This window comes from Zingiber officinale, chromosome 9A, assembly GCF_018446385.1.
Source record: "Zingiber officinale cultivar Zhangliang chromosome 9A, Zo_v1.1, whole genome shotgun sequence".
In the NCBI taxonomy this organism is placed as follows: Eukaryota; Viridiplantae; Streptophyta; class Magnoliopsida; order Zingiberales; family Zingiberaceae; genus Zingiber; species Zingiber officinale.
This window is the reverse complement of record NC_056002.1, coordinates 109,936,175-109,954,473: the sequence shown is the minus strand read 5'-3', so window position 1 is coordinate 109,954,473 and position 18,299 is coordinate 109,936,175. Positions and strand designations below refer to the sequence as shown.

Sequence of the window (18,299 nt, the reverse complement as noted above, 5' to 3'; positions counted from 1 at the left end):
CAGCTTTGTTTAATAACTAATTATATTTTAATTAAAAATTTAATTCAATTTCAACTGAAACTATTTCAATTTCACTGGTAATTTTAGAGAAGCCTTAGACACTGCTTTATCAGGTATTCAAGCGGGGGGCTGTGGCACAGTGAGTATGTCTAAGAGATAATTTCAAATTAGAATACCCCATTTCTCCTGGAAAACCTACGGTGCGTTATTGACGCCGACGGCGGGGATGAGAACTAATCCCTTTTAAATTAGATCAGCTCCGTTCGCAGCCACGACTCTTGCCCATAAACTTCTCCTCTCCGATCGGTTGCGCTTCCGTTCCATCCCTGCGAGATCGATCGCCGCCGCGTTGTTTTTTCTTCTTCTGATCGATTGCGATCAGTTTGCGAAACTGTTGCGGATCAATCTTCCTATCGCTCGATTGCCTCTCCGGACCTCGTCAGGCGATCTCAGGATCGAGTGAGAAGGAAGCCTTCAGCCTCAGAATCGACATCCAAAACTGATCGTTCTAGGAATCTGAATCTAGTAGCTTTGAGTTTGCCGGATTCATCCGGATTTATACCCTTAAGGCTTCCGTCTCTATGCTCGCCGCCGGATCCGCTCGATTCTTCCTGAATCCTAGCGAGAAGAAATCCCTAGATAATATGGCGAGGGATCGCCCACGCGGGGGCCGTGCTTTGGATGGGGAGACGTCTGATGATGACTCTTCGGAGTCGGTGGAGGAGATATCGGCAGAAGATTTCAAGCAGGAAGGAAGAGCTGGGAGATCTAGGGTTTGGATGGGCTACCCGATGCCGAAGAACTATGGCCCCAGTCTGTATAACTTCGCCTGGGCGCAGGCTGTGCAGGATAAGCCTTTGGGATTAGATTTGAAGCCGATGAGTGCAGGCGATCTCACTGGCAACATCAATGCCAAGGGTAAACCGAAAGAGGAGGAAGCTTACGATGTGATTATGGAAGATAGCATCCAGGAGGGCGACGTTGGAATGGAGTTGGAGGAAGGGGAGATTGAGCTTGGGTCTGAGCCGTTGGTGGTTGATGAAACTACTGAGATGTCTTCGAATGAACCTGAGAATAAGACAGAAAAGAAGGAATCAGATGGAGAAGAGTTACAAGATATTGATGAATTTGACAAGCGTATAAGCTTAATCCTGGAAGAGCTCGATATGATTACTGTGGAAGAGGCAGAGAAGTAAGTTTGAGCATTTGAGAACTTCAAAATGGAGCTATAATTCTCAATCACTAATTATTCCATTTTAAAATCTGAAAAAGATTGTAAGAAAACATAAAGCAAATCATCATCAAAAGCCATATATTTTCCAAGTACTCCGTGCTGGGTACATGAATCTTCTTTCTCCATTGAGTTATATGCAATCTATAAAGTTCAAAATCTTCCATAGAGCTCAATGGAGAGTAGGTTTTATAAGCAAGATTTTTTGCTTAGAAAGATTTACATAATATTGCAAGCTTTAACTTGCCAACTTTTTCAATGAAAGTAGCATTTTTGATGATGCTGTTGGTTTTCTCCTTACCTGTAGATCCTTTGAAGGTGTATGTTTGAGGTTGCGCAAGTCTTTTGAAGACTTGAAGCCTATGTTTACTGGCATAGAGAATTCAGATACAGTTCTGCATGTTCTAGTCCAACAGGCTTTTGTGGCAATACAAACAACTTATTCTGTAAGAACAACATTGATATTTACCATTGAATTAGTTAATTTGAATTTTTTGTGTTGGATTTATAAAATGGTATTGCTAAATTTGTAACAGGCACTCAATTCAGTTACAATGCAGAAGAAGGACCAGAATAAACAACTGCTCATGAGGTTAAATCTTCTTTATGTAGTTCTCATTCATTCACGATCACTGGAGTCTTCTAAGTAATCTTACATCTGTTGAATTTGTTAGGTTGCTGATTCACGTAAAGAACCAGTATTCTGTCATTTTTAATCTAGAACAAGTTTGGGAGGTATAAACAACTCTATATTGTCTTATACTTACTATTGACAGTTCAAGTGAATTCTGAAACGTTCTTTTGCTTTATCAGATTGATAATCTGGTCAATTCACTTGTTTTTGAGGATAATAAAAAAGAGAAAGAGGAGCATGCCGATATCAATATGAATATCCTTACAAATATTGTTAACGGTCCTGTTGTCTCGTCTCATGGTTCAAGTGTTTTGGACAAAACCTGTTTGGTTCGAGAAACACTTGATTTGCCAAAGTTGGTTTTACCTACACACACCAACAATAGGGTAGACTTTAGTCCGCTGTTGGATCTTCATGCAGATTATGATGAAGATAGTCTTCCTTCACCTACAAGAGAGGATTTACCAAAATTTCCTATACCAAAGCCCATTGGTTTTGGAATGGCGCCACCTGTGTTTTCTCAGCCAATAACTGCGATGAGTGAAGGAGGGGAAGATGGTATGTTACATCCATATGTAACTGATGCACTAAAGGCTGTGTCGTCCTACCAGATGAAATTTGGCAGGAGTTCCATTTTGTCAACTGATCGTCTTCCAAGTCCAACTCCCTCAGAAGATGGTGGGAACGAAGATGATTCCACTGAGGAAGTATCCAGTTCTATAGTTTTTTGTAATCCCAAAACTGCTCATGCAACAGCTCAATTTCGGATGCTCAAATCTAGGAGCAGTGCTCAATGCATAAATGGTTCAAATAGCAACACATGTCCTCCAGTTGAGCACGTTAATCCTGCATCAAAACCTACTTTAAAGTCTGCATTAAAGAGGAGAGACCCAAGGATTAAGTTTGTGAATAATGAAGTGAAAAGTCTTCCTGAGGAGAGAAGAGTTACAGAACCCAATCCACTCGACAGTGATCCAATGGGAGAGACTAGGAATATTAAAAAGCATAAGACAGATGAGTCTGTAGCTAGGGACCATACAGTGAAAAAACAAAGAAAGGAGCTTGCAACTTCGAGAGGAATGCGGATGGCATCAGGGAGTGGATGGCCAGAGGACAAGAATGTTATCTTTCAACCCAGTGGCAGGATCAAAGTGAATGAAAAAATTCAGGTTGATGATAGAAAAATGGGAACTGCAGCAGCAGTTCCTGATAAAAAACAAATATTTGATAGTAATTTTATTGAGTTAAATGGTCTTCAATCAATTCCTAAAAGTAATCCCACTCCCACTATTTCTTTGCCTTCGTTGCTGAAAGCTGTGAACCCAACAATTCTTATGCATCTACATCCACTGGAACAGCAGCGACCAGCAGGAGAGAATCAAAAGAAAAATACTGTTTCAACAATTGAGAGTGCAAATGTTTTGAGTGATAGTGGACTGCCAGGAACAGTAGCTTCAGTAAATTATGCTCCACTCAAGTCAAAAGAATCTGGTCTTAAGCATCCAGGAATATCTCCAATCGCTTCACAGATTGCTTCTTTGGTGAGGCCTTCAATTTTATTTCTCTTGTCACATGCCCCTACAGTTTGTCATATTGCTATATTCTTTTTGTAGTACACTTTTTTTTATTGAATTTATATGTTCATACTACTATCCACTTGCTTGAAATTTGTTTGAATTTGAACTTTTGTTGCTTTAAAGTAAAATTTAGTTATCCAACGGTTAAAAGTTTTAACTTTTTCTGTATTATAGAATATTTTGGATATCTTTGGTCCTCTGTACATAATGTTTTGAGATTCATGTTTACAAGACTTCAGCATATAATTATAGCACACTTATTATATGAACAAGCATCAATGTTAACTCTATCTTTGTGCACAGAGCACTCAAACAGATGCTGCAAGGATTCACATGAAACCTCGTGATCCCCGCCGTATTCTCCATGAAAATATGTTACAGAAGAATGATAGTGTTGTATATCAACAAAGTAAAAGAAATGCATCTGTTTCTGATCCCCAGTTCAGTTTGGTACATCTGTCTGCTCCTCTGCAGTTAACCAAGAACCTTGTTTTGCCTAGATCCCAAGTAGTTGCAACTTCGCAAGTACTTCCGCCCAGTATCAACCAGCCAGTTCCAAGTCAAGTTAATCAGGTGACCGCGGAGGCAGCTTCAGGAGAGTTGAATGATTCAAAAGCCACCTCTCGTCCAGTTTCTGAAACAGGCGAGAAAGGTAGTAAACAATCAACCAATCCTTGGGGAGATGTTGACCATTTACTTGATGGCTATAACGAAGAACAAAAAGCAACCATCCAAAAAGAGAGATCAAGGAGGATAGCAGAACAGAATAAAATGTTTGCTGCTAGGAAGCTTTGTCTTGTCCTTGATTTGGATCATACACTTCTTAATTCTGCAAAGGTATTTTATAGAATACCCAACCTTGATCCTTGCACCACTCAGATAATTCTATATAGTTTGTTACTAGCAAAAATTTTCAATTCTTTCTAGTTTGTAGAAGTAGATCCAGTTCATGAAGATAAATTAAGGAGGAAAGAAGAGCAAGACAAGGAGATGCCACAACGACATCTTTATCGCTTTCAACATATGGGAATGTGGACAAAATTGAGACCAGGCGTCTGGAATTTTCTGGAAAAGGTTAAGCTTTTGATAGTGTTTTGTCATCTTTTTTTCACAGTTTTTCCAAACAAGTCCTGATCATTTGTATTCTCAAATAAATTCTCTTGCTCCCACAGGCTAGTAAGCTCTACGAACTGCATTTATATACCATGGGAAACAAACTGTATGCTACAGAGATGGCAAAGGTGCTAGATCCAACAGGAACATTGTTTGCTGGCCGGGTCATCTCTAAGGGAGATGATGCTGATACTTTTGATGGCGACGAAAGGGTTCCGAAAAGCAAGGATCTAGATGGTGTTTTGGGTATGGAATCGGCTGTGGTGATTATTGATGACTCGGTTAGAGTATGGCCACTTAACAAACTCAATTTGATTGTTGTGGAGAGGTATGGGCTTGCTGGGACTGACTTCTTGCACCTAATTCTTATTGTTGTTGAATTTATTGTTGTCACTCTTGTTATCGCAGATATACTTACTTTCCTAGTAGTAGGCGCCAATTTGGACTTCTTGGACCTTCTCTTCTCGAGATTGATCATGATGAGAGGCCAGAGGATGGTACACTTGCTTCTTCATCGGCGGTAATGCCACCTTATTCTCAGGGAATTCACTTCTGAATCCATTTTGATCTCCATGTCTGATACTTGTTTTTGGTGTTACCAGGTCATTGAGCGTATTCATCAGAATTTCTTCTCACATAACTCCTTAAAAGATGTAGATGTTCGAAATATACTAGCAACTGAGCAACATAAAATTCTTGCAGGGTGTCGTATAGTTTTTAGTCGGGTTTTCCCAGTTGGGGAAGTCAATCCTCATAGGCATCCTCTATGGCAGACAGCCGAACAGTTTGGTGCCGTCTGCACTAACCAAATTGATGAACAGGTTACTCATGTTGTAGCCAATTCTCTTGGAACCGACAAGGTAAGCCACCCTGTCTAGTTCCTTATGGCTGATCAGACAGTATTTATTCTCTAACCAATACATTAACTGTGAATTTATAATGCCACGATCTTTAATACCTCGTTGTGTTCACAACTACGAATGAATCACAGGTGAATTGGGCTCTATCTACTGGAAGATTTGTTGTTCATCCTGGCTGGTGAGAAATGGCTTCTTTATCTTTGTTGCCTTCACAGTTCATGATGCTGTGGTACTCATTCACATCCTAAGGTAGTTCATTAAATTCAACCATTTTTCATTTTGAGCAGGGTGGAAGCTTCAGCTCTTCTCTATCGCCGAGTTAGCGAGCAGGATTTCGCTGTTAAAACTCTAACATGATCAATTCATCATACAAAAATTCAACCCAATTGATTCATGTCAACTAAATGGTTAAATTCTGGTGGTAAACAATTGAAGTTACTCAAAATCACATACCTAAAATTAACTCACGCCCAACAGGTAGAAATACCATCAGTCACCATGAGAGGCAAAAACGATGATTTTGGTAGGAAGACCTGTGGAGTGTGTGAATGTTAATGAAGATTATAACCGGAGGAAAAGGGCATCTGATCACGTTTTGCTAATCATAAAAAAGAGTGCTCTAAGATTGCATAATATGGTTTTAAGATGGCTAGCAACTAATCACTTCACATGAAGGCAAGTGAAATTAAATCAATTTCTACCAAGAGTATGGTTGGTGGAAGATTGGCTGACCAGTAAAAAGACTCAGGACCAGTAGTTAAAAGGTTTCTAGTGAGTTATGTTATTTCAATGTTTGTTATTTAGGCAGGAGCAGCTGCAAACATTTGAAGGAATCCACCAACTTCCAACTTCCCAGATGCATGGTTTCATGACTCAATTTCCTTTCCATAAATATTAACTAATTGGACTCTCGTGGAAGATTCTAAATTGGTTGCAGATTATGTTTGAATATGATCATGTAAACAAATAATACTTAAAATGGAAAAATAGAAATGATAAAAGTTTTTTTTTGTTTTCTTTCGTGTGCTTTTATTATATAAATAAGTTTCAATCATTAAATAACTTTTTTCTTATTTTGGTCGAATTTTCAGTATTTTATCTTGATGTTTTACGTGTGATGCTCATTTGTAATTTTACTGAGGTTTTTATTTGCTTATTCTATGTTGATTATTTTGGGCAAATTTTCTAGGTTTTGCTTATGAACTGTATTTATTATTTTCACTTAATCATATTCCTATTTAAAAATTTAGATATTTGACCTATTTTGTTCATATCAATGATTACATGGTTTTTTTTTTCCATAAAAAATTTCATACTATCATTAATTTTAACTAATATAGACAAATGCAGCCAAAAGTTACCCAAGATTTTGTGTCTATATTTATAATGATATACCTTCCAGTTATGTTAACATATTTCTTTTATCATTCTAAAAATTATTTCAAAAAGATAGATCCACAATCTTAACGCCTCTAGAGTTACTAAAAAGTATTTCAAGTTTTGACCTATAATGATTTTTAAGTGAATTTTACCAAAAAGTGCATTTCATATATAGGATTTAATAGTGCCCCTATGGTCAATCGATTAAATCTAAATTTAGAATGCAAATTGATTAGCAAATGAGTTTTTCTCTAAATTCAGAGTCAACTAAGATCTTTAAAATTTCATTATCCTTATCATTATTTTTTTACCTTCTCAAAGTATAACAATGAAAATATATGAATTCACTATTAGATGTCAATAATTTTGCTTGCCCTTGAAAGAGGACCTATTTTAATAATGTAGGTTGAATTGAAAATTAATTTATGCTTTTAAAATGGTATATTTCTCAATTTCTATAAGTTTGAGAAGATAAAATTTTAAAATAATTTTATTATAAATTTATTTGTAGATTAATTTCCTGTCAGAAATTTTACAAGGAGTCACTTTGTCGAGCCCAATAAATTATATCCGGAGTCACTTTTCGTTATAGCTAGGGATGTCCTTTTGTAAATCTTATACATTAAGCGTGGATTTTTGGTTAAAATGCCCATGGCTCATGGCTAAATATATCCAGTACCATAACATACCATCACAATGTACGGTGGCACTGGGAGAGACAATACTGATTAATCAAGATAGACGATAAAGAGGTCTTTAATTTACGTTCCAATGTCTCATCTCAGTTTCCACCCACAGCATTTCATTTTGGCGACGCTATCGCCATTTGACGCAATCTCTCACCTCTCCACGTTGCGACATTAATGGCCTGCCTTTGGCTGCTAAATATATATATTGTTCTTCAGCATTATGCATCGCATCATAAAGTTTATGGAGAAAACATTCATGTATATATATGACAGTCCAATTACTGATTTAATCAGAATTATCACACACTAAAACTCTGATGATATCGTCGTGATATACATATCTCAAGACCTTGCATGCAGTAAAGTAAACCTCAGGATTTTTCCAAATCCACCCGCGATCATAGATTTTTAATCTCCCTTCTTTTTAAATTGTAAACTCGTTTCCACGTCACTCTGTTGTAAGCTAAGCTGAGCTAGCTGCAGTCACTCAAATACGGAAAACTGATCAGGAGAACAGTAGTAACGATAACAAGAGATCTAGAGCATTCGAGCTCAACAGATTTTTTTTACCTCAAAATTTTACTATATATATATATATATATATATATATATATATATATATATATATATATATATATATATATATATATATATATATAAAACAAAATATAAATAATCATTGATCTATCGATTTAATTAAAAAAACATGATCATGTAATAATTTTGATATAATTTAATCAAAATTATTACATGATCATGTTTTTTTAATCTAAATCGATAGATCAATGATTATTTATATTTTGTTTTATATATATATATATATATATATATATATATATATATATATAAACACCCTCAAAAACAATTATTAGACTATTCATACTTTAAAAGCGGCCAAAAGACTAAAAATATCATGATTGGGGATGTCCCTCGCGGGCCCCACTGCATCCCCGTTTGTCGACTGTTATAATCCCTACAGACTTAAAAAAAAAAAAGAAAAAAACCATTTAAAATTTTCTACACCCATGTTTATCACGTGTGTTTTTTCATTCTTATAGTTTAATATCTAGCAGCTGTAAGCCTGGCTGTAACTAACCCCTACACAGAAATTGTAGTGCAAATCTAGTGCTTCTAATCATCCACTTTTTCCTTCCTCTCTCTCTCTCTCTCTCTCTCTTTCTTTCTGACGCTCTGTTTTCGCTACCACACGTTCATTTTTATCTCCGTGCATGGCTGGATCGTCGATCTCATCCAACGTTTGATTTGTCGGATCGGTAGATCCGATCCACAACTGGAGCGAGCAACCTTAGTCGCAGCACGCGAGCGCGCGCCATGGCTTCTTTAAATACCCATACAATTGCATGCATGGCACCGCACTGAGGCTTCGGATCGGAGGAGCGGAGAGCTACGCCTAGATCGATCGATCGATCTATCCCACCGGAGATGGATTGCCTGCGTGAGTGGCCGGAGCCGATCGTCCGCGTGCAGTCCTTGTCCGAAAGCGGCGCGCCGACCATCCCGGCCCACTATGTGAAGCCGCCGTCGGAGCGCCCCTCGGCTGCCCCCGCCGCAGCAGCCGGCGCCGTCAGCATCCCCGTGGTCGACCTCGGCAAGCTCGAGGACGGCGCGGACGCCGAGACCGTGAAGGCGATCGCGGAGGCGTGCCGGGGGTGGGGGTTCTTCCAGGCGGTGAACCACGGGGTGAGCCCCGGGCTGCTCCGCCGAGCGCGCGAGGTGTGGCGCGCCTTCTTCCACCTCCCCATGGAGGAGAAGCAGCGCTACGCCAACTCGCCCGTCACTTACGAGGGCTACGGCAGCCGTCTCGGGATCCAGAAAGGGGCCATTTTGGACTGGGGCGACTACTACTTCCTCCACTTCCTCCCCCTCTGCTTGATGAGCCACCACAAGTGGCCGGCTCAGCCTCCCACATTAAGGTGCACGCCCTATATATATTATCTCAAGATCTCCTACGTTAATTAAATTCATTACGATTCAAAGATTAATTAATTCACACAGAGAGACTACCGACGAGTACGGCGAGGAATTGAGGAAGCTGTGCCGGAGATTAATGAAGGCATTGTCGATGGGTTTGGGGCTGGAGGCGGACCACCTACCGGCGGCGTTCGACGAGGAAGGAACGTGCATGAGAGTCAACTTCTACCCTAAGTGCCCGCAGCCGGAGCTCACCCTGGGCCTCTCGGCCCACTCCGACCCCGGCGGCATGACCATCCTCCTCGTCGACGACCACGTCGCCGGCCTCGAGGTCCGCAAGGATGACTCCTGGATCACTGTCCGACCGCTCCCTGACGCCTTCATCGTCAACATCGGCGATCAAATTCAGGTATAGCCACTGATGGCCCCATCATCAATAATATCGTCTCCCCATTCTTATCCGATTTTTTTAATTCATTTTTATAAAAAATATCACCTGTGACGTACTCATGTCTCATGGTAAAGGATAAGACAACAACTATTATACTTGTTCAATAAACATGTGATTGAATTGTGTTTAATTTGTCCAATTAAATCCATTAATTAATTCAGGTGCTGAGCAATGCGGCGTACAAAAGCGTGGAGCACCGGGTGAGGGTCAACGCCTCGTCGGAGCGGCTGTCGATGGCGTTCTTCTACAACCCGAGAAGCGACGTACCCATTGGGCCCATCCCCCATCTGCTGACGACCGATCGGCCCGCTCTGTACCAGCCCATGACCTTCGACGAGTACCGCCTCTTCATGAGAAAGGCAGGCCCACGTGGCAAAAAACTAACCGGCTGATCAGCTTGCCTGCCGTGCCGTGTACATGATCTGAAGTTGCCGTTAGAAAAGGCTTGTAATATAATTACTCCAAATTATAATAAATAAATAAATATATCGTGACGTACGGCATGACGATGAGGAGATTTGAAGTCGCTATTCAAAGATCGATTTTCATTCATTATGCACAGAGTTGTGCAAAGTAGGCACTCTGCAATTATACGACAACAAATGCTTTCGAATAATAATAATAATAATAATAATAATAATACTTTCTGTGTTTTTTAAAACGTCTTCCTGTCAGGTTTCGCTTATAACAAACAACTGTATTAACGTCAGAGTAGGGCAAATTGTGGGGTGCGATGGATATTAAATATTAAGAGTAATATTAAAAAATGATTACAATCATATAAATATGTGTACTGTGTAATAATAAATCATGTTCTCTGACGTAGTATATAATAAATTATATATATTAAAGGATGACATGTTTATTATAATAAAATATAGTTTAATTTTTGATAAGTACATACTCTCAGACAGAAACTTCTTATACCCTCATTTAGGTTAATTATACCTTGACTTTATAATTTATCTCACTTCATATAGATAGACTATGAGAAATATCTAGAATAAATATAATTATTATGTTTTCCTTCAACTATATGTAATAATAAATCATAAATCTAGTAAATGTTAATATTACACATTATACTAACTTTAGTTTTTAAATTAAAGAACAGCATGACAGCCTTACTTTAAGATAAATGCCAAATGAAGATTTCATGTCTGTATTATTTTTTTTTTAAAATTTTTTAGTTGACATTCTTATTTATTTCGGTCCTAAAATATTTTCTATTAGTTATTGAAGTAAATCAAAAAAATATTCATAACAGATAATCTATTAATTCAATATTCTTATATTAATTCATTAAAAAAATTCATCTATTAATTTATTAAACTTATGACTCAATTAACATCTCGGGACAATGTCTATATTAATTAACCTGATAGCAGAAGGTTCTATCTTGACCTTAAAATAAAAAAGAAATTATATGCCTGACTGCGTGACTCTTAAGCATTAGATAAATAAGGCTCCATAAAATATTAAAATATAATGTGTTGCTCGAAATTTTCTCCATCTCATCCATCATTTTAATTTGACACGCAACACGACGTCACGACTCCCATTGCGGCGGTCCTTTTTCTTTTCCAACTAAATCAATTAATGCATTCCTTTCAGCAATGTGTAAAAGGTCGAGTATAAACGCGGATACAGAAGAGCTATTCTTTCTAGCTCTTCTTCCATTCGCAATAAAATTAAGGTTGTATGTTCAGTAAACTCCTCTTAATTCATCCTCATTTAATTATGCTGAAAAGTAAACAATTTCAAAGCAACTATTGTATTTCTGACTCCTGCGTACTTAAGGAAATTTGGCCATTGCCTATTGGTTTGCTGCTCCACCGCCCAGGAACATTTTGTCTGCTACAAATTTGCAAAGTCAAGCATGATGGTTTTGTACGCAACACAACGTTATTTTGTCGTTCACTCTTTAAACGTGCCCCAAATCCCAAAAATTAATACTGTCTTGTTTGTCCACGTTTGTGTGGATAATATATTAAGACAGGATCTTTGGGTTCATTTTTGTGATTTAGAGGTCATATTATTTATATTTGTGATTGAATTGTGATCATGATTCGATCATAAATAGTTGCCTTCCTTTCCTATGTTCACCGCCCTCATTAGGTTATAATTTTTATTCGGAGCGGGAAGCCGGAGGTTGTCCGGAGGGTACCCTCGTTTGACACCCAGTAACCTGATCACTTATCCACCACCAGAGGCCTCCGGACGGTCTCTGACCATCCGCTCTGAATAAAAATTATAACATGATGGGGACGATGAATCCAAGAAAGAATCACAACCATTTATGACCGAATTATGATCATGATCCGATCGCAAATATAAATGATATATTTCTTAAATAAAAAAAATAGTCTAGAAGACCTGTGCTCTAATATATTAACTTTAGAAGACTGCAAGTCCATTTTTACACCAGAATTTTTTTTTAAAAGAAAATCAATATAAATTAAAGAATTGAAAACGATATATACCAGGAAATATATATATTCCACTTTGCTATCGAACAAGCTTCATTCAGAACGCCAGATCAAATAAAAGGATAAACATTAAAAGCAATACAAAAGACAAAAGAGATCAACTGATTGAAACAATTAGGGATCTGATTGAAATCTATTTGGAAAAAGGTTAGATTATAATATAATTCCAATCATATATAATAATACTTTAGGACTATTGTTCCCATGAACCTAATTTAGCAAATAAACTCTAAATATATGATAGATTTATAATCCAAGAATGATAAAGAGTACAAGTTAGTTTGTATCATATATTGACTTGTAATCATTATTCTTTATTATTACTCCCTTTAGCCATCAAAACTAAGATAAGTTATGAGTTTTGACATAAAAAATAAGGGATATGATGGTATGAAGACTTCTAAAATAACAAAAGTTAGCAATCGCATCTACGGATCATCACAATTAGCCTATATTTATTTTCAAGTTAGAGTTGAGATAAGTGTGAAAGTGGAGCATTGATGGTTATTTCTTTGTCATAGGAGTTAAATTTTTGCCTTTAGCTCATTTTGAGATAATTAATTTAACTGAAATTTAGTGCTCAAGTTTTCAGGAAATATGATGTCCACAAAGAATCACTGTTAAAATATTTTGATTATTTTACATTTATTGTTTAGAGATTTTTGTGTTCAATATATATTAATTAAACTTTTTTTTTTTTCTGTTCTAGTAAACTTTGATAGATGACATTATATGCAAAAATTTATCATTCCTTTTGCAATAACATGTTGATTTCCTATAGATACTCCACCAAAACAATAAAGCATCTTTTTACATGATAATTTTTTGTTAAAAGAATACATTGGTGATAAGTTGGAAATCATGCTTATTTATATGAAATACAATAGTTGATCATGCTAAAGTCCCTTGGTCACTAAATCCTTCAATGTGTCACCGAGTGCAAACTCATTTTTCACACTTTTAGTCCACCTTTCTTTTATCATAACTTGATCAAGACTTTGTCGCAAGGTTTTAGAAATAGAAGAATTGCTTCTGCCAGCAAAAAAGTTTGATATTTCTATTGCTTTCTCACTCGTCCCAAACTAAAAGTAAAATAATTAAAAAAACAATATTAGCAAAATGATGCACACTATCATTTAAAAAGAAACAATAAATCAAATGATTAAGTCACGAACCAATGCCACAATAGATGAGACTACAGAAGGTAAGCTCATTTCTGGCCATTTCTTTTGTATTTTATCATACCAATTTTCCTGTAACATTATAGTTAGTAATTATAGCTTAGTTATGTTGTTTTTCAAAATGTATGAATTAAAAATTTGTAACGATCTTCCGTAGATTTGTAATCGGTAATGACTGAATGTAATCTTCGGATTTGCTATCGGAAGAGCGATCACAAAGTCAGAAAGCTCTCCACAATTCCACAAACCAAAACCCACCGTCTCGGATGTTTTCCTTCCTCTCTCTCTATCTCCACAACCTTCATTGTCCCTCTTGAATGATCCTTGGGCACACCCTTTATAAAGGGAAATAACCCAGGGGTATAATGGACATTTTCCATTAAGAGTAGTGGGCAACGTGGCCATGTTCCCACGTTCTCATTTCCTACATCTCCTACTCGTCCAAGGTAAGTCACTAAGACTAGTTCATTTAGGTTAGTCACTAAGACCAGTTAGTCACAAAAACTAAATAAGTCACATAAACTATTTGAGAGTTTCGTCACATAGACCATATTAGAACATCTAATCCATATTTAGAGAAAATGGTTCGTGCGATAGCAAGCACACTGAGCGATAGTTGCTAAGAAGATTGCTATACCTTACATAGTCGCTCTCTGAGTGATCAATGCTAACAAAGTTGTTACACTTTACTTAGCTGCTCAAATAAATTAGAGACACACTCTGCATGACACATAACCTCTTTCCTCGTGGTATATAGCCTTTATCCAGGATCCATCCAGTCTCCGAGTGGTACACAACCATTATCTTGGAGATATCTATGTCTTGCTATTTATCCAGATTAAATAATTTTCATTTACATCAATCTTATAATGATCATTATGTCAAGAGCATGTTCCATATCTAATATTCACATTCATTTCTATACATAACAGAAATGGGTCCACTAGTGAATAACATCTAATGATGTAAATATATTTAATCTTCCTTTTTAGTTATAATCTATTCATACTAATCAGTCGCTTTCCTAATTATGTTTCATAGATCGAATCATACATAGTCATAGGATACATGCTAAAGTAGCAGATACTGATTAGAACTTCAAGTAAATAGCTAAATAGTCACTAAGACAAAAAACTGAGATTAACTTATAATCTCAAAGGTCTCACATAGTAGAGAAACAGGGATCCATTCTCCTATACTATTTTTATTGTCGCAATAGCACATATTACGATGTTATTCTCTTTACTAAAAAGAGCGCATGTTTTTCTCAAATTTAACATCGTAAAGATTTTGATCTAGACATACCTAATGTCTAATCCTGAATTCAATATATGAATTCTAATCTGGTCTTCAACAGGTTCAGTAAATGGTGGGGTCATTTACTTGGATCATTATTAACACATTATAATGATCTTATCTTGATACAATTATTAAGGCGACCTCAACTTATGAATCTGTCTCTAATTTAAGCTACATAAGATATTCCATAAGTAACGGTCTTACCTCTATTTGTACTTAACAAATAGAGATGATTGTCTATGTGAGTGGACCAATCTCAACCTGCCAACATGTTCACCGAGATCTTATATGAATGTAACAAATAAAACAGATACACTGAATAGATTATGGTAAATGACACAATTAAATGACAAAGTCTGATTGTTATTTTAATATTGTTACATTCTACGAAGTCCTAAAGACTTTACATGTTCTTTAAATAACTCTTTAGTCATTGGCTTAGTAAAAGGATCTGTAAACATAACACGTGTAGGGACATACTCAAGAATTACTTTTCTTTTAGCCACAATAACCCTCACAAAATTATATTTAATTTCTATATGCTTGCCTTTGCTGTGATATTTGGGATCCTTGGAAAAAGCTATTGCAGCTTGACTGTCACAGTAAATAGTTATTGGACTCCCACTATCCTTAGCAATCTTTAGATGCTTTAGGAACCTTCTTAACCAGACTGCTTCTTGCACAACCACATGCCACATATTCATCTTCCATATTTGATAAAGCTACACAAGCTTGTTTCTTGCTGTTCTAAGAGATGACGTCACCATTCAGCAAGAATGCATAGCCTGATGTGGATTTTCTATCATCCAGATTCTCAGCCCAATCTGCATCTGAACAATCTTTTAGACTCATATCTAATCCTTGAAAATAGAGGCAATAATCCTTGAAAATAGAGGCAATAATCTAACATTTCCAGCTATCAGCATATCATCAACATATAATGATAAAATAACATACTTTCCTTTTTTCCTTTTCAGGAAAACACAATGATCTTCATTGATCATCTCGAAACTATAAGATAAAATGACTTTGTACAAAGCTCGTGCCCTAACCTCCTCGTGCCGAGCCTCTTCTCCTCTCACACCGTCTCTTCCTTTTCCCAACCGGCACCACACACGACGGTTTCTCCTCCCCTCGCATACAAAGCCATGGACAAGGGAAGCCTCACGCCTCTTCTCTTCTCCTTCTTCCTCCCCGACGCACCCCTCTGCCCTCTGCGACGTCGCCGCCGCAACCCATTTCTCTCCCTCTGTGCTTCAGCCAGCGCCACATACTCTCTGCCCTAGCGCCGACGGCCGACCGCCTCCCCTGTGCCGAGTTTTTCTCCTCTTCTCGCGTCACCATCTGCTCCGTTGCCCCGTCGAGCACCGATGTAAGGACTTCTCCTCGCCGACACAAATCCACTGATCGACCATCAGATCTGACCCAACGTGCCGCTGTGTCCTAGATTTTTTGACCACCGCCGATCACGCTGGAAGACACCCCCGACCCGTGCCCTAGCTCCCGATTCGCTACCTTCGGCCTGGCTATCATCTTCTCCTCTGATCATCAGATTCCGTCTGGCTGATGCCCTCTCTGATTTGTTAGTTTCATGCATCTTGCCGCACTAACCAGTGACCGTCTTCCCCTTGTGCACTAGATCAGATCCCTCACCGCCACCTCTGGCTAGGTTAGTATTTCGGAAGAGCCTCCTAACGTTTATATCGTCCACCGGTCGTCGGCAGAGAGGAAACAAGGGGGTATCAAGTAGGTAAGGCATATTGGGGGTTTGGTTTTTTTTTATCTTGTGTTGAATTGATGGGTTGATCGCTGTGGTACAGTCACTGTGTGTTCTCCGTAGCAGCTATTCATAGTTCTGGCAAAGGATCTCCGGTAACGGGTACCTCCAGCAGTTTCCGGCGATTGACCTGTTTGGCTATGATCCAACCGGAGAGGTTTGGTGTTGAGGTAAAGAATAGAGGAATTGTTTCATTTGTAGTAGCATACACAGGATTTGAACTAGGAAAGATTAAGAATAAACTGTACTTGAATTTAATTAAGTTTAGGTTGATAATGCTAGTTGCAAATCCTAATTGGAAGGTGAAATAGTTAGAATTTGTTTAATTCAAGGATTTTAAATATAAAGGAAGGATAAGATTATTAAATAGGTTTGGAGATTTTTATTTAGCTATATAGCTAAATACATTATGTTTGATATCACAGTACTTTGATTCGAGACGGTGTCTCGACGAGGGATCTATTTCAGATACGATCCTCTTATTAGAGGCGAGTACTTTGACTTATCTTTTAAGATATTGTCATTTGATATGCATATTAATATTTAACGAGTAGTAATATTTATGTTCATTTCTGCATTGGTATGTCATTATCTATTACCTGAGCATGCTGTATTTATTACCTGCTTTGCATTCATATTCCTTTGATTATTTGTGTCCTTAAGGTAATGACATACCATGCCTGATTATGTTCAGGACATTGATTTATTTTACCTGACCTGTGTACCTAGGATATTCTCTTTGATTCATATACCTTTTTGGTACACATTATGTAGAGGTGGATAGGATCAGGATATTTCCATACTTAGTGTCATACATCATCTCGCATGATTGCATACTGTGCGATAGTTGGCTCTATTATTATTGAGCACATCACCAGTTACATGGATCTGCACACACAACTACTCATGGGTTAGTGGTTTTTATTCAGGCAGGCTGTGTTGCAGCAGGTTACTCTGTTAAGGGCTCCGCTGGTCCACTCATGGTTAGTGTGACGCAGCGTGGTAGCAGGACAAGGATCCCTCCTCTGGATTGGCTCAGGGAGATGAGAGCATTGAGCTCCCCCACTTATGATTTGGGGTAGGAGGATAGGTGTACTCCGACAGCATCCCATCCACTCGGTCATTCATCAGGAGCAATGATGGCAGAGTGCACGGTTGTCACAGCTCTACCCACTCGGTCTCACCATCGTGTGTGAGACGGCTAACTGGCATCAGGGGTGACCAGGACATGTTGTATCATATGCACTGATTGCATTTATTGCTTGTGTTTGCTGCACTTTATATGCTGTATATTTGGTGAATGCATATGTTTGACATACATACAGGATTTATGATACTCTCGGTCTAACGACCTTGTTATCCCTATACTCAGGTCCTAGTTAGTATAGATACTCCTGCTCCTTACAATTTTGCATTTTTCATATGATATATATCCAGGAGACTGTACGCATATTTATTATTAGTTGTTATTTCTTACTATGCATGTCAGTAGTTACCCGCTGAGGAGTTGACTCACCCCGTTGATATTATCATTTTCAGGTTGAGGCTGTCGGGAGGATTTCCAGTCGCTAGCCCCCCCTCCAGATTGTGAGGATTTCTGTTTTGGACCTTTTCTTTGGTTTTCTTATTATGCTATCGTCTATGTTTTCAAACTTGTATCTTTTTGGCACTTTGGATCTTGTATGA

At 37.9% G+C, this 18,299-nt stretch overlaps 2 protein-coding genes across 2 annotated transcripts; both read left to right on the top strand.

Annotated features, from left to right (window-relative positions):
- Positions 1-265: 265 nt before the first annotated feature.
- LOC122020147 (RNA polymerase II C-terminal domain phosphatase-like 3) lies at positions 266-5,882 on the top strand. Its single transcript, XM_042577929.1, has 12 exons — positions 266-1,192; positions 1,539-1,677; positions 1,768-1,823; positions 1,906-1,966; positions 2,045-3,406; positions 3,746-4,279; positions 4,370-4,516; positions 4,615-4,883; positions 4,964-5,075; positions 5,158-5,415; positions 5,547-5,593; positions 5,703-5,882. Exons 1-12 carry the CDS (start codon positions 582-584, stop codon positions 5,770-5,772), a joined length of 3,666 nt encoding a protein of 1,221 aa, XP_042433863.1. The 5' UTR covers positions 266-581; the 3' UTR covers positions 5,773-5,882.
- A 2,711-nt stretch (positions 5,883-8,593) lies between these two features.
- On the top strand, positions 8,594-10,361 carry LOC122020717 (jasmonate-induced oxygenase 2-like). The gene is made up of 3 exons (XM_042578727.1): positions 8,594-9,418; positions 9,501-9,825; positions 10,029-10,361. The coding sequence occupies exons 1-3, from the start codon at positions 8,928-8,930 to the stop codon at positions 10,257-10,259; spliced, it is 1,047 nt and encodes a 348-aa protein (XP_042434661.1). The 5' UTR covers positions 8,594-8,927; the 3' UTR covers positions 10,260-10,361.
- Positions 10,362-18,299: the final 7,938 nt, after the last annotated feature.

Bases quoted from the DNA above. Each gene is read 5' to 3' on its own strand.
- LOC122020147 (XM_042577929.1), top strand. From the start codon at position 582: ATGCTCGCCGCCGGATCCGCTCGATTCTTCCTGAATCCTAGCGAGAAG. The intron at 1,193-1,538 runs GTAAGTTTGAGC...CCTTACCTGTAG, and splicing joins ACTGTGGAAGAGGCAGAGAA to ATCCTTTGAAGGTGTATGTT. The intron at 4,517-4,614 runs GTTAAGCTTTTG...TTGCTCCCACAG, and splicing joins TCTGGAATTTTCTGGAAAAG to GCTAGTAAGCTCTACGAACT.
- LOC122020717 (XM_042578727.1), top strand. From the start codon at position 8,928: ATGGATTGCCTGCGTGAGTGGCCGGAGCCGATCGTCCGCGTGCAGTCC. The intron at 9,419-9,500 runs GTGCACGCCCTA...TAATTCACACAG, and splicing joins GCTCAGCCTCCCACATTAAG to AGAGACTACCGACGAGTACG. The intron at 9,826-10,028 runs GTATAGCCACTG...TAATTAATTCAG, and splicing joins ACATCGGCGATCAAATTCAG to GTGCTGAGCAATGCGGCGTA.